Below are 25,021 nucleotides of genomic sequence, written 5' to 3'. Positions count from 1 at the left end.
GTTATTTCTATTTGTCAACACTCTTTGCATATTTACCTTAAGTTAAACTGTAACTTTGATGTAGCTTCTAAAAGCTTGAGTAGCAGGTTTTAGCCCACCTTAAAAATAACACTTATTTCCCTTCTATTTTTCTTGCTCCCAGTTAGATTCCTAACACAACCAGGAGCAATCCTGTTCCTATGGACATCATACTGATTGTATATTGTTCTAATTTAAAAAAAAAACAGTCCATCACTCTGCAGGCCCCTGGATGGGGTTTTGGACTCTGCCAGTAATATCTTTAGTTCTGACCGCTCCCCTGCCCACAGGTCCTATTCCTGCTGCTGCTGCCTCCTGGGTGCTCTGCTGGCTGTTGGAAGGACTGGCATCCTTAACTCCTCCCCTCTCTGCTTGGCTCCTTCCAGGCCCTAGTTCTAGTGGCTCGTGCTGATGTTCTGCTTTTGCCTCTCAGAGTTGGACAGGTTTAGGACCCAAGATCCTCTTCTGTAGGAATTGGGGGAAACAAAAGTAGTATACACGTGGTAATACAAGTCATCGCTAAAAATCATTGAGCTTCCCAGGGTATTTGTTTTCAGAATTATTGTCATCAAACCTTCTAAGAGCCTGGTGCATCAGCCTGGCAGGTCAGAGGGCATGGTCTTCTCTTTAGTCCTCTCTCTACGCAGTGAGGGCATGAGTGTCAGTCTGCTGTTGGACCACAGACTTGCCCTGTGCTTTCGCACTGATGGTGACAACTTCTGATGGCACGAGGAAATGTCTTCTTTGCAGGAAGGCCAAGAAGAACTTATTGATTGTACTTTAAAACTTTCTTTATGTGGTGATTATTCGTTTCATACTTTTAAACTCTATTTAAGTGTCTTGGGATTTTACACTAAAGACATTTAAATATATTATTTCAGAATATGGTCTTCGATTGGCCAGCCATATATTTGTGAAGGAAATTTCACAAGATAGTTTGGCAGCAAGAGATGGCAATATTCAAGAAGGCGATGTTGTATTGAAGGTATAGTCATGTTCTTAACATTTTGATGAACTGCAATAGAAAACAAGTTCTAGTGTGACCACATAGCTCCTTTTCATATTTGAATGGATTTTTCCAAGAAGAATTAGAAATCAGTATTTGGGGGACTGTATAGCCTGCCATGACTGTTACTCCATGTCAACACGGATGCTTTTCTTTGGGCGTCATGTTGTCCTGGAGAATTAATAGCTCCAGATGCGTATTATTCACTAACAGGAGTTACTTTGTAGACAGGTTTGCCTGTTGTTCCACTTTAAGTGGTTTTGATTACTCCTCCAGATGTTACTGAAATGTCAGCTTTATTGGTTTGCTCATAAGTCACAGGAAGAGGTAGAGGGTGTGATGTGGGCTCCTCTGGCAGAGCAGCTGTGTAGTGAGTATAGTGAAGGTTTATCATTTTGGGAAGGAGGAGTACTTTGATAGTTTAGGAAAGTGCAAAGGGAATATTTTAGCTCTCAGAGAAAGCCTGGGAGCAGCTGAGATATTGCTGTCCATGTCTCACTAAGTTAATGCTTGTATTTTTGTCATTTAGCTTCAAACTACAGTCTCTTTTCTGTTGCAGATAAATGGTACCGTGACGGAAAACATGTCACTGACAGATGCAAAGACGCTGATCGAGAGGTCTAAGGGCAAGTTAAAGATGGTGGTTCAGAGAGATGAGCGGGCTACCCTGCTGAATGTCCCTGACCTTTCCGACAGCATCCACTCTGCTGACGCCTCCGAGAGGGACGGTGAGTGTGGTTCTGTTTCTAGAGACCCTCAAGGTGATCTGTTGCTTAAAGTGGGAAGGTCGGACGTGTTTAAGTTAATGCTTAAATCCACCATTGTATGGAAAATTATATTTAGTAACTTATTTCCTTTGTCATTGGAGTGCCTTATATTTTACTATAATCTTGGGAAAATAAACAGCACCCTTTTGTTTAACAGATATTTCAGAAATCCAGTCACTGGCATCAGACCATTCAGGTCGATCCCACGAGCGGCCTCCCCGTCACAGCCGCTCTCGGTCTCCTGACCAGCGGTCTGAGCCTTCCGACCATTCCAGACACTCTCCACAGCAGCCCAGCAGTGGCAGGTAACCACTCTCTGTGTGTAAAGGAAACAGTGGTGTGTGTGCTCGGTGCATGCTTCTGGTTTTGCTTAGAAATAAAACTAGAAGATGGATCTTTTTTTTTGATTACTTAAATTTGCTTTGTGTTTCTCTATTAGTTTATGTATTTCTTACCTAGAATAACAGAGGTCAGTCAAACTGTTTCATAAAAGGCCAAATAGTAAATGTTTTAGGTACGTGATCCAAATCTTGTCACTCAGCTCTGTCTTAGTGGCTCAGAACTACTGTAGACAGTATGTAAATGAATGGACATGGCTGTTTTCCAGTGAAACTTAAAAAAAAAAACAGTTGGCTCTTGGCTGTAGTTTGCTGATCCACTCACTGCATTAGAAGATGCTAACAAGCTTTAGGAGAAATTAAACATGTATGATAGTGTCTTTCAGTGGAGATTAACCTAGACTTTTGTTTTTCCCTTTAAAGTACACTGTGTGGTATTTATTTATGTCAAAGGGTCTGCCATGGTAGTATTATGTGACTTATCTGAGTTTATGTTCTGAGGGGTCACATGCACATTTGAGAATCTGAAAAAAAATGATGATCTTTCTCTCCAGAAAGATGCACATTCACAGATACATGTAGCATTTTACGTAAGATTTCTGGACGTGCTCAGGGCTCTGTTGGCCAACAGTGGACCTAGGTTTTAGCAGCAGTCCACATGGGGCTCTTCTGTGTGCACTTAGTCAAGTCCAGAGCTGACCAATTTAAGACTCACTGTGATTGTTTGTGACTGACTTGCATGAGGGTGGTGGTCACCTAAGCCATGAAGTCACTAAAATTGCCAAGAGAAACAAAAGAGAGAATGCCCAGAAGTGGGTACGGCAAGTGTTTGCCAAGGATGCTGAGGAAGAAGAGAGCTTTCCTGAAGACTGTCAGAAATCACCCTGATACAGTTGTTGCACACTGCTGATTTTAGCTGTTTGTGAAGCTGATTCTCTCAGAATTTCAGATTTTAGATTTATAAATTGTATTAACCCTGATCTTTGTAATTAACATTGTAATGATTTTTAAGGAATATTATAGTACATCCCATGCAAAACTGACTAATATCTGATCACTAGTTTTAACTGCTGTACGTTAACATCTTAATTCTGAAAATCTTGCTGACACGGTGCATCCCTTACCTGGAGAGGGACGGCTGCCCGCAGCACATACACAGCAATAGAGCTGACACCCAGATGAGCCATGGGGCGTGGTGTGCTCTTAACACAGTTCTCTGCCCTAGAAGCCAGGCTAGCAGCAAGCAGTTTGGACATGATTTTCCTTTAAAAAGAAAGAAAGACTCATCAAAATTTTGGCCATTTGTATCTATTATAACCAAATTCTAAACTTTAGATAGGTGTTTTTAACACTTACATTTTTTCATTTAGATTTCCTAAATATTCGGCATCTGTAACTTTAAATGTTGAAGAGGGTTTTAAAAAAATTTTTTAGGTGTCTTCCTATTATATTGGAGTGTTTTGCTTCTCTTGGGAGCCTCAAGTATTCTTTATAGGTGACACCAGTTATATGAGCTCTTTGAAAAATACAGAATCTTGAGCCTGCTTCTGAGTTCATCTGGGATGGAGGCAGGGAATAATACTTTAAGTTTCTAATATAATAGCATTCTCTTCTGCGTGTTACCACATAGCAGATCCTAAGGAGAAGATAGTACTTTGGCTACAGAAGACAAAATGTCTGCAGATTTATTTTCATGTGTTTGTGCTGATAATATAATTCCTGAAGACTTAAGTAGCCTGCCTAAAGGCAGGATGAAAAATAGTACCAGTTGCTTAAAGGTTTTATTTCCTCCATAAAGTTACTATTAAAATTCAGACAACTGTGCAGTTTTAATTTAGAGGGTCCTTGCATTTTGAGAAACACTTTAGATATCAGTTCAGTCGCTCAGTCATGTCTGACTCTGCCACCCCGTGGATTGCAGCACTCCAGGCTTCCCTGTCCGTCACCAGCTCCCAGAGTTTGCTCAGACTCATGTCCATCAGTCCGTGATGCCATCCAGCCATCCCAGCCTCGGTTGGCCCCTTCTCCTCCTGCCTCAGTCCCTCCCAGCATCTTTTCCAATGAGTCTGTTCTTTGCATTTGGTGGCCTAAGTATTGGGAGTTTCAGCTTCAGCATCATTCCTTCTGATGAAGACTCAGGACAGATAGGATGGACTGGTTGGATCTCCTTGCAGTCCAAGGGACTCTCAAGAGTCTTCTCCAACACCACAGTTCAAAAGCATCATTTCTTCGGTGCTCAGCTTTCTTTATAGTCCAACTCTCACATCCATACATGACCACAGGAAAAACCATAGCTTTGTCTAGACAGACCTTTGTTGGCAAAGTAATGTCTCTGCATTTTAATATGCTGTCTAGGTTGGTCATAACTTTTCTTCCAAGGAGCAAGCGTCTTTTAATTTCATGGCTGCAGTTACCATCTGCAGTAATTTTGGAGCCCCCCAAAATTAAGTCTGACACTGTTTCCATTGTTTCCCCATCTATTTGCCGTGAAGTGATGGGACCGGATGCCATGATTCTAGTTTTCTGAATGTTGAGTTTTAAGCCAATTTTTTAATTCTCCTCTTTCACTTTCATCAAGTGGCTCTTTAGTTCCTCTTTACTTTCTGACATAATGGTGGTATCATCTGCATATATGAGATTATTGATGTCTCTCTTGGCAGTCTGGATTCCAGCATGTGTTTCATCCTACAGAGTAAAATCCTAGTGTAAAAAACACCATGGAACATCCTTGTGTTGTTTGTTTGAACAGATGCTTTTGTTTTACAAATATTATAATTCTGCAATTTAAAGTGATAGAAAAAGACGAGTGAAAAAAGTTTCAGTTTAGTGTGTCAAACACTACTGCCCCCCTGGATTTCTGAATATCTTTGTGTTTGTAAGACTGCAGTTACCTGCAGAGAGTAGTAACTTTCATTTTGTCAGAAATGGAGTAACCTTCTGTTGTCAGAAGCAACAGAATGCAGTCGTCTCTTTGGGCTTTGAAGCCAGTTTTCCTGGGTTTGAGCCCCAGCCTGTCATTGGTTACTTGCACCACCTTGAATCCCTCTCTGAGCTTTAGTTTCCTCATTTGACATAAAGAAGGCATCATACACCACAAAGTTGTGAAGGGTGATTGGAACACCTGGCACAGATATTGGCGGCTTCCTTTATTGCAGTGATTGGTGGTAGGAGCAGTCATGCTGTAGGCTGTCCACGTAGCCTTCTCATGTGCTCACATTGACCGTGTCTAAGATGATTTCCTCGTTCCGTAGGCTAGTCAGTGTAAGCTGAGGATCAAGTCCAGGGTTATGTTGTTGACAAGAGAATTAAGGCCTCTTGGCCTTTTGACTCAAGGGTTGGCCCTTCCTGGAGTAGAGAAAGAAGGGGAAGGTTACTCAAGGGAACAGAAACCTTCAGAGCCTTCCCTTGTTGTGACCTACGTAGGTTCCTCTACGTGATATTCTTTTCTTAGAGAGGTGAGTTCCGAGTGCAACACACTTGCTCACTTCTTCCTTAGAATCAGATGAACAGTGTACTCTTATTGTTGTCTTGAACAGCAGCTGGCAAACTGCAGCCAGATTCAGCCTGCTGCCTAGTTTTGCAAATAAAGTTTTATTGGAACCCATCCTACAGTGTCATAACTATGAAAAGTTTTTGGCAGAGAGTGCCTGGCCCACAGAGCCATTTACAGAAAAAGTCTGCCAGTCCCTCCCTGGTCTAGGATGTTAAAATAGTTTTGTTTGTAAATTAAAAAAATAATATCTGTATAGAGAGTGCTGTTACAGTGATTTTGTTATATCACTTGGTGCTTGTTGCTAGGTTCTGTATATTTTATTCAGTGTCGTTCCACTGCCTGCTCTGGACTGAGACTCTGCTCAGGATGGAGCTGGGGGTCCTCACTGGGGCACTGCCTCGTGCTGGTTGGCAGGACTGTCAGTAAGGGGACTCATCACTATAGAGTATTTGAGGTGCAGAGTGAGTTCCAAGCCTCTGCCTGGCTATACTGCACTCTCCCTAGTCGTTACAGTTATTTAACAGGCTCATTTTGTGACTTTTCTCTGTAGAAGAGCAACATATTGTTTATGCTTTGGTTCTGTTCTATAAACTGTTGTGATGTGACTCTTGTGCTACTGATTTGTCATAAGCGGGTACACTGTTGAAAAACGCTATTGCAGTAAAAGTTCAAACTAATTCGGATATGGTTCATATGTAGAAATTTTGAATTGTAAAGGTTATGTTTTGTATTACTTAGTCATTTCTTATATCCATATGTATATATGGAACGAAGGCCTCTCTCTGGCCACCTTGTCTTCAGGGGAGCCAGTGAGAAGGTGCCGCAGTGGAGGACGGGTCCGAGTAAGAGAGAGAGGACAGCTCTCAGCTTGTTGGGAGGACAGCGTGGCAACCATTGGGGTGGACCACAGAAGCAGAGGAGCCAGTGCTCTGGAGTCCTTGGAAATTTTTCTCTTTTTTCCGGTTTTGGAAAATTGGTTGGGGAGAATGTGAAACTTTAAAACAGTTGTTTCTAAGTTGAATTGTTACTGAAGGGTGGATTCTTTGTGTAATGTTGGAAAGTGAGTGGAATGTTGATGACCCATCCCGAACTTCTGTTATTGAGGGTAAGCACTGACTGTTATTTTCAATCCTTGGGAATTTTAGGTAACCGGATTAGAACTCCAGAGTGACCTTTTGTTTTTCATACTCTTTGTAAGGGAACAGTCTGAAGGGAGAATCACAGTTAATAACGGTTCTCTAGTTAATGGAGACCCCCGTCTAGTGATGTTGTGGGTATTACGTAGTGATGGATTTTAACCTCTAAGCAGAGATTGTGGGCCCAGTGGCACCAAAGCAAGCTTAAATATTATACTTTATTGTCACTGTTTTTAAAGTAAAAAGTATACATTCTATTTGTTCCATCAGCTGGGAATTATTTTCTTATACAAATATAGTATAAAACATAAAATAGTTGAAAACAGACTACTCTACTTACATATGAAGGTAGTAAGTATGTGATCTTTTATTTCCGCTTTTAAATAATGTAAGGCAGTTCTTTATTCCCTTTGAGAGAATGTTAATAAAAAATGAAGAGTGTGGTAACTTAACACTGGTCTTGTTATAAGATCAGCCAAATATCCTGCACAGTCAAGGGTAGTTTTACTCAAAACATTACTCCAAGTGCCTAACAGTCATCGAACCAGTGAAGCCCTGGCAAGGATGCCCTTCCTTCTTAGTTTTTCTCCAGTCATTCCTTACTAAAAGTTGTTCATTTCTTCAAAAATTACACTTGCAGAATGATGGGTCTGTTTTCTTTCTAATTCAGGTGGCTAGGTTACAATGTTGTCAGCCATCGAAACAAACGAACAGGCAGGAGGAGAATCTCTGTGCAGACTGATAGGCATCATGAAAGCCCCTTGTCGCAATGAGCAGTACAGTCATTATTTTTTCAAAAGCATATACCACATGTATTTCTAGAAAATGTTGCAGTGTATAAAGAATGGATTTTAAATTGTGAGAGCTTAGCTTGCAGATACAGTTCAGTGAATGTATGGTGGTCATTCCTTGCTCTCAGCATGCTTAGGGGCAGCTCTCGCTTCTCTGCCTGAGCACCTACCCAGAATCTCCATAGCGCTCACTCTGCCTTGCTCACCCTCTAATCCACTGTGCCGTGCTATAATTTTTGAGTTGCTGTTGAGGAGAAACTGCAGTGTGTAATATCTGTGTGTTTGCATATTTAACTTAGGGGATTAACTGGTGGGAACATCCTGAGTTACCAGACTTGAGTGCACCTTGGTGTTTCTTCCTCATATGTGTTAGGGGCCCATCGTGCTGAACTCTTGTCAGTGGAGAAGAACTTGGGAGCCTGGTTTAAGTTACTTTCTGAGTTTCTGATTTCTATTATTAGGGGTGAGATACTCCAGTGGTCTTTAAAGGGCACCTAGTTTTTATTTTCATTTTAAACTATGTAGTTCTTGCCAATCTGTATGCAATAAATGTTCTGAAAAGAAAGTATAAAGTTGCTGTCGTAGGATGAGTCATTTCTTAGGTAACAGGAAATGGGCTTTATAAAAGGATGTTTTATTACAGTGAACATTCAGCCTTAGTTTATTTCCTGTATTCAGATTATTTTTAAATAAGATATAACCAGTCCATTAGAAGGTGTTTGAGAGCTAGAAATCAGAAATAAAACTTGAAGAGTTGCCAGTCTGCTATATTTCATCAGGGTCCAAGAAACAGCACAGTTTCAGCAGAACAGGTTTAATATAGAGAGGTTAAATATAACAAGATTGAAGCGACAGAGGATTAGCCAGTAGAAAATGAAAGAGAACTCTGGAGAATGTGAGGGATCACCCGTGAGGAGGTCAACAGCAGTGGTGCTAAGGTGGAGCCCGCCCCACGCGCCCGAGGCTCACTATGGGTGTCGCTGGGTGGACTTACAGGGATCCTGCCCTCCGAGGGCCCAGGGAAAGCAGTGCTGGAGGACCTGTCTTGTCAGAGACCGAGTGCCTGAGTACCCTCGGAAGTGTCGGAAGCTGTGGCCTGCCTGCCTGCTCAGGGGACTCGGAGGAGAAAACCCCTTCCCCTGTCCCTGTCTCTCCAGGCCCCTCTGATCCAGCTGCCTGCCCTCTGCCTGCATACCTGAAGTCTTGCTCTTAAAGCCATCTGTTACTGATCTGGTTGAGTGTGTGTTAATCTGCTATTCTCACACAGAGTTGACGGGATAAGACTTAAGGCTCTGTTTCCATTGAGTTTGTTTATGTGACTAAAAACTCTCTCAGAGACTTTGTCTTAACAATTGTCTTCTACAGAACTTTGGGGCTTCCTAGGTGGCACTAGTGGTAAAGAACCTGCCTGCCAGTGTAGGAGACGTAAGATTCTCATCCCTGGATCAGGAAGATCCCCTGGAGGAGGGCATGGCAACCCACTCCAGCATTCTTGCCTGGAGAATCCCATGGACAGAGGAGCCCGGCGGGGTATACTCCATAGGGTCACAAAGAGTCAGACATGACTGAGCAGCTAACACTTGGAAATACACACCAGAGTTTGATGGCTGAGTACACCAAAAAACAATGTGTGAAGTGAAGTGTAGTCGCTCAGTCATGTCCGACTCTTTGCGACCCCATGGACTGTAACCTATCAGGCTCCTCCATCCCTGGGATTCTCCAGGCAGGAATACTGGAGTGGGTCGCCATTTCCTTCTCCAGGAGATCTTCACAACCCAGGGATTGAACCTGGGTCTTCCGCATTGCAGGCAGACTCTTTACCATCTGAGCCACCAGGGAAGCTCCTAATTTATGATTACTTACTGATTTATTGTAATTGATTATGATTACTTTATGATTAATATTTAAGTATATTGAGTTAAAATGTGTTATTTGATTTTACCTCATTTATTTAATATGAGTTTTAGAAAATTTCAAGCTACATAAATGACTTTCTTCATGATTCTGTTAACAGCATGGCTCTAGATCTATATGTATTGAATAATGCCTCCACCTTTTGGTAGATAATGGAAATGCACTAAAAAGAATAATGATTTTTTAAAATACTGATCATGTGACCAGTTTAATAGAATGATGTGAGTTCCACTGATCTGCAGTGTTAAGGTGTAGTAATTACGTTAATGAAAGGTGGTAGTCAGAAAAGAATGAAAATTAGCCGAAAATGAAATATTTGTGGGATTTTTGTGTGCTGTATGGAGCAGGAGCCCTATTACAAGGCCTGGTTACCATTGGGGAGCATGGTCACGTTAAAATATTATCTTTGATTCTTAGTTATCATCAGTGTTACTTAGTCACGTTATAGATTCAGGAAGTTTTTTTTTTTTTTTTCAGTTACAGGAGAGGAAGAAAATCAGTTGGAATTGGAAATTGTTTTTTAAACTTACAACTTAAAAAAAACCTGTTGGTGCCTGTGAGCTTTCTCTGGTCAGAGAGAGCGGGAGCTGCTCTCTGGCCATGGTGCACGGGCTTCTCGATGCAGCTTCCTCTGGCTGTGGAGCGCAGGCTTCAGTAGTTGTGGCACAGGGCTTGTTTGCCCTGTGGCACGTGGGATCGTCCCAGACCAAGGATCAAACCCTGCATTGGTAGGCAGATTCTTAACCACTAGACCACCAGGAAAGTCCAGAAAGGTGATCTCGATTAAACAGGATAGTTTTAAGCCAGTTGCAAAGCAACAGAATTCTGTAGAACTGTTAAAATTATGTAGTTCTTTAACCTTGATCTCTTCAAAATGTTCATACATACATTTGTATTTTTAGAGCAAAGAATGCAGGAAGAATTTACTATTTTGTATTGCCCTTTTTATTATGAATCACCTAGAACAGTTTGCAGATAGCTTAATTGTATTTAATTATACTTAGACTAATTATATGTGAGATATGAATACATAGTGTCAGTTCCTCAGCCCTGTCTGCATCTTTGCAACCCCATGAACTGTAGCCCACCAGGCTCCTCTGTTCATAGAGTTCTCCAGGCAAGAATAGTGAGTAATTCAGTGGAGTGAGTAGTCATTGCCTTCTCCATGGGATCTTCCCAATCGAGGGACTGAACCTGGGTTTCCCATATTGCGGGCACATTCTTTACCATCTGAGCCACCAAGGAAGCCCACCCCATTATTACATAAACAATGGCAAAAAAGTTTAACCTTTTATGATTTAAAAGTAGTTCATTCTGGTTTGAGCAAGAAAATATCTTGGCATACTTGTGTGTGTATGTGTGTGTGTATTTTACTAAAAGACTGTTTTACTTACATGCAGCTCTTTTAATATATATTACTTAAAACTGGAATACACTCTCCCCAGAGTAGTTAAACTAACTTAAAAATAGAACTCTGAAAACTTTTCGTATAAAAAAGTGTATGTTTTATTCTTTCAGGAGGACATCAGGAAGAAATTTTTTTCCTGGTAAGGGACTGCTAATAATATGCACTGTGGAATTAAATTCTTTAAAGTTAGACTTAATTTCATCTTTAAATAATCATTATTTTAAAATACTTAAAAACTTTTCAGTCTTTTATAAGAAGATGTGATCTTACGGACTGTAGCCCACCAGTCCCTCTGTCCATGAGATTTCCAGGCAAGAATACCGCCATGCCTCCTCCTCCAGGGCATCTTCCCCACCCAGGGACTGAACCCATGTCTCCTATGTCTGCTGCATTGCAGGCAGATTCTTTACTGTCAAATTGAAACAGTCAAGATAAATTTAAGGTTTCTCTGGGCTGCTCTTGTATCTGCATCCTGTTTTGTGAACCGCTGTCACCCCCATCTGTCTGCTAATTCTGCACATGGGGTGTGTGTGTGTGCACACTTGTGCACGCATGCACACCTGTGGGAAAAAGTGGTCTTTAATACCTCAGTGGTGTCTCACCACATGTATTCTGTATTTGCTCTTCACATTTTGTTTTGGGGCTATTTTCATATCTCTCGTTACAACACTGTTTCATTGTAAGTTTAAGATTTTAGTTTTTTATCTTCAGTTATGAAAGCATTGTATGCTCATTAGAACAAGTGGCACAGGCCACAGCTACCAACTCCACTGCATCTGGATCTCAGACTTGAAGTAAGCTTTTCTCTGTACGCGTGTCGATGTTTTGCATCATATATAGAGTTTCTGTGTGTCTTAAAAGAATTTTAAAATATCAGGCTCTACACGTTATTCCCCACCTGTTAGCTTATTTCACATAACACAAGGTAAGCATCCTTTTAGCTTTTTCATTTGATCAGAAATTTTCCATATTATGGAAAGTCTGTTTCTAGGTCTTTTTCATTTTTGTCCATGGGTTCATATATTGGCTTTTTTAATTGTTAAAATACTTAAAGCATGTGTTGGCATTTAAAATTTTTCATGCTTAGTGCCACATTACTTTCCAAAAGTAGTGTTTACATTTTTATCTTGCTTGTAAAATTGAAGTATATTTAATTTACAATGTTAGTTTCAAGTGTGTAGGAAAGTGATTCAGTGATACATAAGTGGCAGTGCTTTCATTTGTTTCTCAGAGTTCCATGTGTACCAATCTGATGGCTGCAGAATGGTAACTTATTATCAGTTGATTTCCCTGACTAGTAACTTGACTATCTTTTTGTGATATTATCCATGTTGAATTTCTTCTTTAGTATATTTCTGGTTCATTTCTGTTGCTCATTTTTCTGGGGTGTTGTTTTTTCATGGCTTTTGAATTTTTATCTTGCTTTTTAGGGAGATCTCTCCTAGTCTAGGTTTGTATAGATTTATAATTTTTAACACTATTGTTGTAGAGATATTTTTACCCTTTCATTTCCATCTGATTGTTGAGGATATTTAATTCTCAGTGTAATTAAAGTTACTTCAATTCAAATAATTTTTAATATTCTTTTATACTCACTAAAGTGTTCTGCCAGTATTTCCGGGCACTTTATTGCATGATTCTGTCATCCGAGTCATCAGATAGTGATAAATAACAGTAATGTTGGCAGGTGTCACTGTGCTATTACTGATTTTAGAGCAAATAGATTCAGTGTTTCACTACATAATGTGATAATAGCTCTTGGTTTTGGAAAATAATTTCATTATTATGCTGCCTGATCTTTGCTTTATTTGTGACTTTTATTATGAATGGCTGTTAATTGTTTTCACATGCTCATTTGACCAGTATTAACTTTTTCTGTAATGTTTGAATAGAATTATGTGGTAGACTTCTAATGCTGAACTAGTCTTGCACTCTTGAAACAGCCCTGCTGTGACCACTGTATCAGTATAATAATCCTCTAATAGAGTGTTATTTTCCCTTAGTATTTTATTTGGATTTTTTTCCCTCCATTTATCTTTTAAAATATTTTTGTCTTCTCATTTGGTACTGTTAATTGTCAAGATTTGGGTGTTAAGCTTCTGTTAGCCTAAGGTTGAATTGCTAATCACCAGAAAGTTGAAAAATACTAAATAAAGATAGGTACATGACATTTTTATTATACTGTTCTCTGTATGTATGTATGGGATTTTCTACAATAAAAAGTCTTTACAAAGAGAGTTAGGGAGCTTTCTATATTTTTCTGCAGTCTAGGATGATTGAAGAAAAATATTATTGGGTTTTTCAGAGTTGGGAGAACTCAGCCATAAAATCTACCAATACATTAAATGGTAGATCTTGATTTATCTTTTTATGTGAAGCATATGTATTGGTCTTTATATATATATATATTTATAAAGTTCACTTTTTATAGTTGGTATTTTTCTGGGGGAACTGTTGGTGGGCACTGAGTTTTGTTTATTGCTAGTTGAGCTGCTATCAGAGTAAATATTCTTATAAAATCTTCTTGGACATGAATATGTGTGTTTCTTCAGGATAAATCTAAGGGTAGGATTCCAGGTTTTTGTGTATGTGCATTTTTTTTTTTTGATAAATAACTCCTAGTTTTTGCTCAAGTAGCTGTACACTCTTTTTTTGTGTTTACAAATGGCAATCCACTCCAGTGTTCTTGCCTGGAGAATCCCAGGGACGGGGGAGCCTGGTGGGCTGCCGTCTCTGGGGTCGCACAGAGTCGGACACGACTGAAGCCACTTAGCAGCAGCAGCAGCAGCACACTTTCTTCTACTGTCCTTTCCCAAATGTCTGTATCTCCATGTTGTTCTTACAGCTTGATGTGATTGGAGAACTCTCGTGAGTAGTAAGAGCTCTAGTTTTCTATATTTGCATTTTCCTCGTTACTAGTGAGGTTGAATATTTTTTATTTATTGTCTGTGTTTATTCACTCTTTATTGGTGAATTTCCTCTTCCTAGTGGTCTTTTTTCCTCAATTGTCTCTCTTAAACTGATGTGTAGTTCTTATATAGTCTAAATATCAAATCCTTATTATATGTATTGTTGGATCAATGTGTAGTTTTAAATCGAACTTCTGTTACATTTTGTTTGGTCAGATTGCTAATATTCAGTTGTTCAGACTTAAAATTCATTTGGTTCTACATATGACATTTTTTCCAATTATTTTCATATCTTTTAAAGCTTTTTATGTATTTACTTGATATATTATGGCTTTTGTTAATTGAGACTTACTTCAAAAGTATTTTTGGTAATATAAACATTTTTAATGAATTTTATGTTTAGGACTTTATCTGAAGTTGATTTATGTCACTGATACATGTAGTCAGCTAGGGTTTCTAGATTAGTGAACAGTTCTGACACTGCTTATTACACACTGTTCTGTTCCAGCAGCTTTGGCCTGCTCTTCCATGATAAACTTTGGTCCTGCAGAAGTAGCTCTCCATTTTCTGTTTTTCTACGTGGATCTGTGGCAGTGCTACTCTAGTTTTAATTAATGAGTTTTTTACAGTATTTTGATATCTTTTAGAGCAAGTCCTTTGTCATCCTTTCTTGACATTGTCTTGGCTGTTCTTGTACTCTTTACAAATGATTTTCACGGTGTGCTCATAACTTTCTGTTTTATTGATGTACAGTCTCCGGAGCAGAGAAGAAGAGAGAATTTCTAAACCTGGGGCTGTCTCAACTCCAGTAAAGCATGCAGATGATCACACACCTAAAACAGTGGAAGAAGTTGTAGTTGAGCGAAATGAGAAGCAAGCACCGAATCTTCCAGGTAAGCCTCGCCTATGAAATACGAAGTGCAGAAAACGTTCAGTCACACTAAACTGTTGTACAATTTACAGAATTATATTTACAGGAGATACAAAGATGCAGTTTTTACTACTGCAGCTATTGCTGTTACCTACTACCCATGTAGGTAACTACCCGTGGAATTTTTCTGTAATTACAGCATTTTCTATGTGGATAGGAGGTCACTAGATGAGTAGGCATTCTTGAATGTTTTTCAAGTTTTCTACATAGAAATTATTTGTGGTTCACAGCGAGTGAGGTTGTTTTTCAAACACTGCTCATTAAAGGGAAACATTAGATTGACTTCAGACACTTTTAAAAGTTATCTTGCCAGTGGACAGTGTTTTCAGAAACTCTTTATGAAGTGTACCTTGCTGAGCTGGATACGAGACCACATGTGAAAACCTGCAGGGTTCTGAGATCCTGCAGGGTTGCTTGAAAGGCCTAGAGGTTCCGATTCTATTGTCCCTCAGGTCCTGCTCCCGAAACCTCTTTCTGCTCTGCTTGCTTAGTTGCAGGAATGTGTATATTTAAAAATGAATTTTACAATAGTTAAGAAAGTGACAGTCCCAGCAGAGAAATGTAGGGATTCTCTCTTCATACATTCTTCTGTTATTCTTCCCTAAAAAGTAGATTTTTTAAGACTTTAACAGCTGGAGCTATGGAAAGCACAGGTGGTCATGTGATGTGCATACATGTTATGAAGATGTCAGAATATATGACTATAAAATGTACCCTGATAGACGCATATGTAGTATATATGTGCCCAATCGGGTTCTCTGAACTTCTATTTTCGCTGTATTTTGCAGACTTCTTATTGTTTGGTTATGCAGTGGGTGCTTGCACTGTTATTCCATTTTGCACAGTGTTTCCTGCACAGTTTAGATTTTCTCTTCTTTCAGAGCCAAAGCCTGTGTATGCCCAGGTAGGACAGCCAGACGTGGATTTACCTGTCAGTCCATCTGATGGTGTCCTGCCCAATTCAACTCATGAAGATGGCATTCTTCGGTAATGTGGCTTTAAACTTGTGTTGTTCTCTCTGCCTGTTTCTGATCATGGTTTAGAGTGAGTGTTCAGTTGTGACCTGTATTACAAATGCTTTTGATACATAGTGTGTGCTGCATAATGCTCTGATTAGACTTTCGTTTGTTTAGTTTCTAAATTGTTTATATGATAGAATCAGAGATTAGAGGAAAACATACTTCTTTGGATGTTTAATTCTTTCTCACCACTATTTTCTACCTAGTTTTTGGATCAGAAATTAGAAAATTGTTTTCTGGACTTACGTAGTGGTCCATTGGTTAAGAGTCTGCACTCCCAATTCAAGGAGCATGAATTTAACCCCTGGTTAGCAAAGCTCACACATGCTATGCAGTATGACCAAAAAGAAGAAAACTTTCTAGTTAAACATGAGAATTTTCACAGGCATTCTCAATCCCCAGCTTTAAAAAAAAACGACAGCATTTCTCCATCTCAACACCTTGAGTGAGGCCAGATAACTGTTTATCATGTGAGTGTCCTATACACTGTGGGTGCTGAGCAGCATCCCTAGCCAGCAGTGGTCAGTAGTATGCACGTGCACACACACACACCCTGGTTGTGACAACTAAAAACACCCGCAGGTGTCGCCGGATGCACCCGGATGCAGGATCACCCTGACTGAGAACCTGCTCTAGATCAGTCAGCATCTCAGAAGTCAGTGTTTGATTTCCAAACATTTCATTACATTGTATCTTATATACTGAGGCTGAGATGTAGATTTTATATCCAGATTTCAAACAGTCGTGATCATCTAGGTTTTTTGATGCCTCTCTGATAAAAGAGAGGTGACAGGATGTGAATAATAGAAAATTACCAAATCTCCTAAAGTAAGTTAGATCTAGACCCCTGCTCTCATCTGTTCTCTGTGCTGAAGGAAATTGGGTTATTACCCTAAGACCCAGCATGGTCTTAAAATAGGTGGGAGTGTCACAAGTTTAAAATTACACATTTTAATATTAAGGTAACTGATAATTCAAAATTTTATAAATTGGAAAGGAATTATCTTCTTGGTTTTCCTTTCTTAAGACTTGCCTGAGCACTTTCCTGATTCTTTAAGGTTTACCAAAACTTTGTTAGATTCCAGAGACTTGTTTGCCAGAGGAGCCCTCAAGGACAGATAAGGAGAGAACTGAGGAGTGGTCAGGATTTGTATTTGGGGTTGTTCACTCACACTCTGTGGATGTGTTTGAGGCAGAGGCTTCTGCTGCTGTGTGCGGTCAGTACAACAGAGGGCCAAGAATAAAGGACCCCGACTCAGTCACGTGACCCTGAGATGGAGCCTGGAGCTGTTCTCGAATGGTGGTTTTTAAAAGCCAGGTCTTCCTGAAGGATGCAAACTGAAGTCCACGGTTGTTACCTTTTGAGGTGCTCTAGGTTGGTCAGTGTTTAGAGAGGACGTAGGGCCCCGGAATCTTATGGACTTTAAGGGGGTGCTTAAAGAGCTCTCTGGATAGTTGACTTTGGGAGAGGAGGCTCTTGATGCAGGTGGAAAAGTAGATTCCACCACAAGCAAGGGGCTCACCGTCCATGATCCTTAGATTCGGGACACCTCCTGTGCCACCAGCCCCAGCAGTAAGTGACCTTGTCTGATCTACATGCTCTCAGGTTTCTGCCCAGTTCATGGTTAGCTCATGTGAAGAAAGCAGATCAAGTCCTAAAAGCCAAGGTAGTCTTTAGTTGGTTTAAAGAAGTAGGCATCAGTCTCTGTCTCCTCAGCTCATTCATTCATTGGTTGATGTGTGTTTTTAGTTACTACTAACTTCAACTTATTTGTTCACTGTTACTTTAAAAGAACTTTTCTACATTTCATGTCCAGATAGGTGTAAAAGACTTGTGTCTTCTTATCTCCGAATGTGGGATGGCTATGGAAACCTAGAAGGGTAATTGGTAACTATGTACGTAATTTGTTATTAATTACCCAAAAGGGTAATCTGTAGTTACTAGTAGCCATTCTTCTGTGGCATTCTTAGTATTTGTTTCAGGAGTGTCAGGAGTTTTGACCCTGCACTGATAGTAGAGGAATTAATGTGTCTTCATTAGTTCTGCTCCATTCTTTCCAGCATGAAGAGATTAACATGGGCTCATCCAGAAAGGGTGGGTGGTGAGCATTTTGGTTTAAAGTTCAAAGGGGCCTCAGAGCAAGTAATCTGTGTGAGCTACTGCAAGAGCCCCTGGCTGTGGAGCTTGAAAAGCACTGTCTGTCAGGCGCAGTGCCTAGAGCTTGATTTTGACTCCTGGTATTAGGGAAATTTGTCAGTATACACTTTAGTTTCTACCTTTGTACAGTAGGACTTCTCAGTTATTCGGTAGAGATGATATGATATGAACTGGGATGGGAAAAATGGAACAGTTTTTAGCCATTGTTAATATATATATATCAAAGAGTCAAGAGTTGGGAAAACATGTTTTCATGGAGTAATTTTACAGTTATTATGTAAAACAGTACTAACATATTACATTTGGATATTTCAGAACTTATTTTTGTTAATTAGAATTAAAGTGCTATTAAATCTGATTTTGAGTTCTAATGCTAAATTTTATTAAGTAAATTAGTGGTGTGGGGGAAATTTCAGATATGATGGTCCTTTGTTTTATTCTAAATATGGTTTTCATTATAGCAGTTTGCTGTAACTGTTTAAGCTTAACTCATTCAAATGAAATACTTGTTTTAACAGGCCCAGCATGAAGTTAGTAAAATTCAGGAAAGGAGATAGTGTGGGTCTTCGGCTAGCTGGTGGAAACGATGTTGGCATCTTTGTAGCTGGTGTTCTCGAAGACAGCCCTGCTGCCAAAGAAGGCTTGGAGGAGGGCGACCAGATCCTCAGGGTATGTCCATGATCAACTCACATGGCTTCAGATACTTAGGTCTCCAGAGCAAGGCCTCAGACATAGCAGATCTGTTATGATGAGCTTGTAATCTGTGTGAAAGAACGTGGGGCTCCATCAGGTCTCCCCTTCCTGCCTCTGCTCACGTCTATGTTAGGTGTGTCTGCACAGTATGTGGCTTTGGTTTCATTTTAATCACTCATATCTGTAGAATGTGGAAAAACCAAGTCTTGGAGCTCACAGTGTCTCCCAGTTATCTGCAGTTCAGCTGAGCATTCCTGCTGGCTGGACTCTGCTGTGGGCCCCAGCCTGCCAGCAGGGCAGCACAGGTATGCAGCCTGTGGCCCCCCTTTACCCAGTGATGGCTCAGGTGTGCCAAGACAGGTGTCCACTGGGTACATGTGTAAGCCGCTCTTGTTCTGAAGTTTCACATCCACAAGGATGAGAGTCTAGGAAAGCCCAGTTTAGATGCAGTGTGCCAGTGGGCTCTTTGTGTTTTTGTTTCTTTTCCATAAGCAATGTTACCTAGTAACATAGTACCATCTTTATTCATCTCCTCTCTTTTTAAAATATCCAAACCTCCTGCTGGATGTACTGCATCCCATTCTAGTCGGAGGACCAGCTCTCAAGTGGGAGTTCCCGCCTCACCTCTGCTCTGCTCTCTTTTTCCTTCCTCCTGCCCCAGAGTCTGACTGCTCTGTTCTGAACTCTCTTTCCCTGCCTGTTGGTTCCTCTTCTGCCTTCTGTTGTCTTTCTCCTCCGGCTGTTGCACTTGCAGATAAGGTGGCGCCCTTCCCTGCCTGCTTGTGTCATGAGGCCGTGCGGCCTGCCTGCCACCTTCGCCACGGCTCAGGGTGGGTTTCCATGAGGCACCACCAACCCGATGGCATCTTCAGCCCTCGTTTTTCTGTATTTCTTACTCCTGTTTTAACCTTAAGTAATTACTTTCTTCTTTGGAGTCCATAATGCTGTCATTCTGGCCCTCCTACTGGATAAATGTTTGAGTTCTTTTCCCACCACCTTCTTATAATCATTCATCTGAAAACCTGGCGCATGTTCAGCAACCCCTTCTTTACTGTTGCTTCCCTGTCTCCATGCTGGGTTTGGTCACTTGAGGCAGCAGCTCGCAGTCAGAAACCGTCCTCCGAGCGTGGGGTGAGCTCCCTCAGGCTGTGGCGGCCCCCCGGTCCCCCTTCCCCTTCATACTCGCATGGAAGGAGGTCAGGGCATTCATTGGCTCAGCCTGGCTGATTTCCACTTGATGTTGTATTGACAATGTTTCTATTTTCTCAGATACAACATTGATAATTAAGTAGACCTATTCTCTTACCCTCTCCATATGCTGTTTGAAGTAATCATGTGTCATTTAAAAATATTTTCTCATTATTTATTTTTGTTTTGTATCATTAAGGTACTGCCTATTGAAACATTTTCTCTTAACGTGGAAAATTTCCAGAAGATGAATAGAAGGAAGTCTCCCTGTTACCCTGCACACAGTCACATGACATTTACGTTAGGTCCTCAGGGGTGTCTGATACGAGTGAGCCCTGGCCTGGCAGACTCTGAGCCCGTGGTGTACACATGCTCTCACTGAGGTAGCATAGCGCACACGCGTTTCCTTCTGATTGCTTCTCAGAGTCCTAAGAAGTCGGGCTCTGTTACACAGTCTGGACTTTAATTTCAAAGTTTAAATCATGAGATTTTATAATAATGAGTCATTGGAAGTAGATGTTGGCTTTCTTGGTCGAAACTGGTTGGAATTTGCAGTGTATAATCTCTAACATTGTGTGGCATTGTCACTGTTTAAATGAGTTTATACTTTAACTCACTTTATTTACTTGGTTTCTGCTTGTTACAAACTAGGGTCTTTTCTCCAAAAATAAATATTTTCACTTTTGGAGATGTGATATTTCTAGAGTAGATAAACTCTAGAAATACTTGTTTCCTGTGCAGTTAAATGTTTTTATCGTCTTAAAATATGGCCAATAGTAATTTGTGAAACGTTGTTTTAACAGGTAAACAATGTAGACTTCACAAATATCATAAGAGAAGAAGCTGTCCTCTTCCTGCTTGACCTCCCGAAAGGAGAAGAAGTGACCATATTGGCTCAGAAGAAGAAGGATGGTAAGTTACTCTCAGGAAGGTGAGAAAATAAACCTGGAGGTGCTGGACTACTTAAAAAGGAATTTTAATGTTAATGTTTTTAATAAATCACTCAAAGCTGAGTGATAAATGACTTTGTTAATGCCACGGATTTTGTCATTTAGGAGCACACAGCCTTTACACTGTGGGGCCTCCATGGTGGGTCAGTAGTAAAGAATTCTGGCAGTTTGGGAGATGCAGCTTCGATCACTGGGTCGGGAAGATCACTGGGCCTGGAGGAGGAAATGGCCACCCCCTCCAGTATTGTCGCCTGGAGAATCCCATGGACGGAGGAGCCTGGTGGTCTACAGTCCATGTGGTCGCAGAGAGTCAGACACGATTGAGTGACTAAACAGCATCACAGTCTCAACGCTGTGCTTGTGAGCACAGCACAGTAATGGGCCAGCCAGAGTCCCTGGGCTTCAGCTTAAGCTAGAGTGCCATCTGTGGGAAAATTGTATACTCTTCCACAAAGAACTGTACATGGGCAGCTTCTCAATTTTGTATTGATGTTTTCTAAGCAATATGCTCTGATGTTTGTTGGCGTTAGTTTCGAGAGAACGACTAATTTTCTGTGATTAAGAAGATGCACTTTTCATTTAGAACAGACAAGGTCTCTCATGCTTGGCACTGTTGATGTTTTGAACCAAGTAATGTGGTGAAGGCCGTCCCGTGTATCAACACTTGAGGCTGTTTGAGGTGTCCTCCCTCTGCTCACTAGGTGTCTGTACACACACCTTCTTCCAGCACATGGTTGCTGCTATCAGAAATGTCTCCATGCGTGCCAGCCCTCTCACCTGACGGGGACCGGGTTGCCCTCATTTGAGAGCCATAGTTAGCGGGAGCGTCTGTGCAGGGCTGAGGCGGGACTGTTAGGTGACTGAAGCAGGAAGCACGTGTGGCTCTGGACAAGTTGCCTGCTGGGTGTCTGCAGCAGTTTCCTCATCCAGGAGGGGGTTGCCGAGGGTCACCCGTGCCATGAGCTCACGGTGATGCCCAAGAGACAGAATATTTAGGAAGGAGCTGCTGTTAGTTGGATACAGTTGTTTTTGTCATTGCTAACGTTATCAATAGAATCTTCACCTAATGTATTCTATTCATATTAATTTCTTTCTCCACTCATTATTGATTATATTTCATTTCCATTTAGTTTATCGTCGCATTGTAGAATCCGATGTGGGTGATTCTTTCTATATTAGAACCCATTTTGAATATGAGAAGGAATCTCCCTATGGACTCAGTTTTAACAAAGGAGAGGTGTTCCGTGTTGTGGACACTCTGTACAATGGGAAGCTGGGCTCCTGGCTCGCCATTCGGATTGGCAAAAACCATAAGGAAGTGGAACGTGGCATCATTCCAAACAAGAACAGGTATGAGCGCTCCGCTGTGTCTCACAGAGCAGGTTAGGGAATGAGGAAAAGGTTTCAGCCCCACGGGGAGTCTTCACTGTACTCACCATGTCTAAGACTGACCTAGCTTTATAAACTCCTTTAATGTAAGCATTAAGGTTTACAGTCCATGTGAAGTTCTGTCCAGGGTTTTGACATTGTGTTCTACCACAAGTCTTGGTGCATTTTGTTCTGTATTCTCCTGTGTAGAGCTGAGCAGTTAGCCAGTGTGCAGTATACACTTCCTAAGACAGCAGGGGGAGACCGCGCCGACTTCTGGAGGTTCCGTGGCCTGCGCAGCTCCAAGAGAAACCTGCGCAAGAGCCGAGAAGACCTTTCGGCCCAGCCAGTCCAGACCAAGTTCCCGGCGTATGAGAGGGTGGTTCTTCGAGAAGGTAGTCTGTTTCCTGCCAACCAGCCTATATTAATGTCGGTTTGCCTAAGACAGATAAAGCATAAACTGTGCTTCTTTTTATCTGAATCTTCTCAGCTGGATTCCTGAGGCCTGTAACCATCTTTGGACCAATAGCTGATGTTGCCAGGGAGAAGCTGGCAAGAGAGGAGCCAGATATTTACCAGATCGCAAGTAAGTGATCTCGATGCAGACTTTCAGTGGGGTTGAGGGTGCTTCTTTACTAGTTACTCCTCTAAAGGTAGATCTGACCCATTCACCTAATAGAAGTAACACTTTTGTAAGTGAAAATTTGCCGCTGACCCCACGTGTTTAATTGGAGGGAAACCTGAGGGATGGTGTCCTTACTCTGCCAGGTCCCTGTCCCCCAGCCCACAGTCACATTTAATCCTGACAGTATCCCAGGGCAGTTGTTGAATGTTCACCCTGAGCGAGGCAAGCTGGGTGTACCGCCAGTTGGGGCGTCACAAGGACTACCAGTTAAGTCACTCACTCGGCTCTGAACCCAGCTCTTTCTGGCTCCAGCCCAGCTTTTTCAGTCATTAAGCAAATAGAGAACTCAGATATCAATGTCAGAAGGTAACAGCAGCATGGTTATGCTGTTGGTCACTGCAGGCATTTACAGTGTTTTGGGGTTACGTGTAGATAGCACGTTCAGATGCTGAGGAAGCAGTGCTCTAAATGCCTTACAGGGTTTGCTTGCAGATTCTTCCAGTTTCCTTATTTTAACCACCATGGTAGTTTAAATCCACAGACTTAGATACGACCCCTTAGGCCTGCTTTAATTTACATGTAAAAACTTTAAAAACATTTTTTTCTAATTAGAAATACACCATTTTGTATTTGGAAAAAATTAGAAAATTAGTTTTGACATATTCATCATCACCCTCAATTTTTACCTTGTTGTATTTTCCTCCACCCTCCCCACCCTTCATACTTTTATGAGGTTTCATACTGTTTAGAAAAGTGTATATTCCATTTTCCTTCTTAGTGGGTAACTCATGTTTTCATTTTATTATCTATTCTATAAAATTCTGTGGTTTGATTAGCCTTTGTTTTTATAGTTTGTTTCAAACTTATATTTTACTAATACAGAGGGTGCATAAATCTGTGCAGTTTGTTTGCTGGGTGTAACTTAAACTTGCTTCCGTTTAAGTCAACAAAGTAAAATTATATGTTTGGTCCAAATATTTAAGTTTAAAGTGATGTGAGTTTTTTAAGATGCATGTTTTCAAAAATGTTCCAGCTATTTTAAGGCAGAGACGTAGAAGTGCGGAGGTCAGGCTGAGTAATAAGGGGGACAAGGTACATAGCTCTGTGTGTGTGTGTGTGTGTGTGTGTGTGTGTGTGTGTGTGTGCTGGGTTCATTAGAATTCCTGGAGACGGGTGGGCTCCCTGCTGCTGCTGTAGTGCTCTGACTGCCCCTGTGGTGCCATGAGCTCCAGGGGCTGGTTTACATAAGCAGGGTGTTGCCTTTGTATTTGTGTTGTATACATTACTTTTCATTTGCTTGCTGGTGAAGCTGAATGAAGACGTGTGTCCTGAAACTCAGAAGATGCAGACAAATGATAGTAAAATTTGAGCAATTTAGAAAATATTCACTTCTGATTCTCCACTCAGTTTGTTAAGTCTTTTCAGAAGAGATATTTTTTTGGTTGTGCTTATAGATAGCACTTTGCCTAAAGAAGTTGGTGGTTATAGATACCACCCATAACCAAGCTTGTCTTTTTAAATTTAGGAAGAACAAGTGTGAAGACCTACAAAGTTCTGTCTTAAGGACTAATTAATGGTTACTTTAATTGGGTTTATTCTACAACCAGGATCTTAACAAAAGGGGTTCAGATCACTTAGTTATTATATACCCTCTTTGAATCGAATGAGAGTCTTTGAATTTAGAAACTGGTAGCATTTTCTCCAGCCAGAATTCCCAGGTGGTCTCCCCGTCATTGCCTGTGTCCAGTGGACCGGAAGCTAGTCCTCTGTCTTGTGAGAGCCTTGTCCCCCTTATTACTCAGCCTGACCTCCGCACTTCTACGTCTCTGCCTTAAAATAGCTGGAACATTTTTGAAAACATGCATCTTAAAAAACTCACATCACTTTAAACTTAAATATTTGGACCAAACATATAATTTTACTTTGTTGACTTAAACGGAAGCAAGTTCATCGATACTAGTTTTTTAAAGCTGATTTTCAATTGAGAGAATTGCCGTTTTGGCAATTTCTCTTGACCAGTAGACAATTTATGCTGAAGTTCTGCTTCCTATTAAAATGTTGTTCATTGGGAAGTATTACTTTGGTGTTGTGAGCACACTGCATGCAGTGTTGCTCAGCTGCTGGGTGGCGGCACCCCTGGGATCACCCCTGGTGGGTGAGTGCCCACCCACCTTCTGATGGTGTGAAGCACTGATGTCGCCAGGTGCTCCCAGCCGGGGCAGCCCTAGAGAGGACATGTGGCCCCAGTTCTATCACCGTGGGTCGGGAGGGACACGGGACTGCTGCTGGCACCCAGCAGATGGAGCCCA

General features: G+C 41.1%; 1 protein-coding gene across 6 annotated transcripts in view; it reads left to right on the top strand.

Annotated features, from left to right (window-relative positions):
* The window catches only part of TJP1 (tight junction protein 1), a 113,263-nt gene that overhangs the window by 67,921 nt on the left and 20,321 nt on the right, over positions 1-25,021 (top strand). For all 6 annotated transcript variants that reach the window (XM_069559613.1, XM_069559612.1, XM_069559611.1 and 3 more), the window contains exons 6-15: positions 900-1,003; positions 1,584-1,752; positions 1,949-2,096; positions 14,534-14,673; positions 15,593-15,698; positions 18,407-18,557; positions 20,573-20,681; positions 21,850-22,069; positions 22,298-22,482; positions 22,578-22,673. In XM_069559613.1, the coding sequence (XP_069415714.1) occupies positions 900-1,003; positions 1,584-1,752; positions 1,949-2,096; positions 14,534-14,673; positions 15,593-15,698; positions 18,407-18,557; positions 20,573-20,681; positions 21,850-22,069; positions 22,298-22,482; positions 22,578-22,673 (1,428 nt within the window). The remainder of the gene's footprint in view (positions 1-899; positions 1,004-1,583; positions 1,753-1,948; positions 2,097-14,533; positions 14,674-15,592; positions 15,699-18,406; positions 18,558-20,572; positions 20,682-21,849; positions 22,070-22,297; positions 22,483-22,577; positions 22,674-25,021) is intronic.

Source organism: Ovis canadensis, chromosome 18 (assembly GCF_042477335.2).
Source record: "Ovis canadensis isolate MfBH-ARS-UI-01 breed Bighorn chromosome 18, ARS-UI_OviCan_v2, whole genome shotgun sequence".
Lineage (NCBI taxonomy): Eukaryota > Metazoa > Chordata > Mammalia > Artiodactyla > Bovidae > Ovis > Ovis canadensis.
The sequence above is the reverse complement of the archived record's forward strand: the minus strand, read 5'-3'. Positions and strand labels throughout refer to the sequence as shown.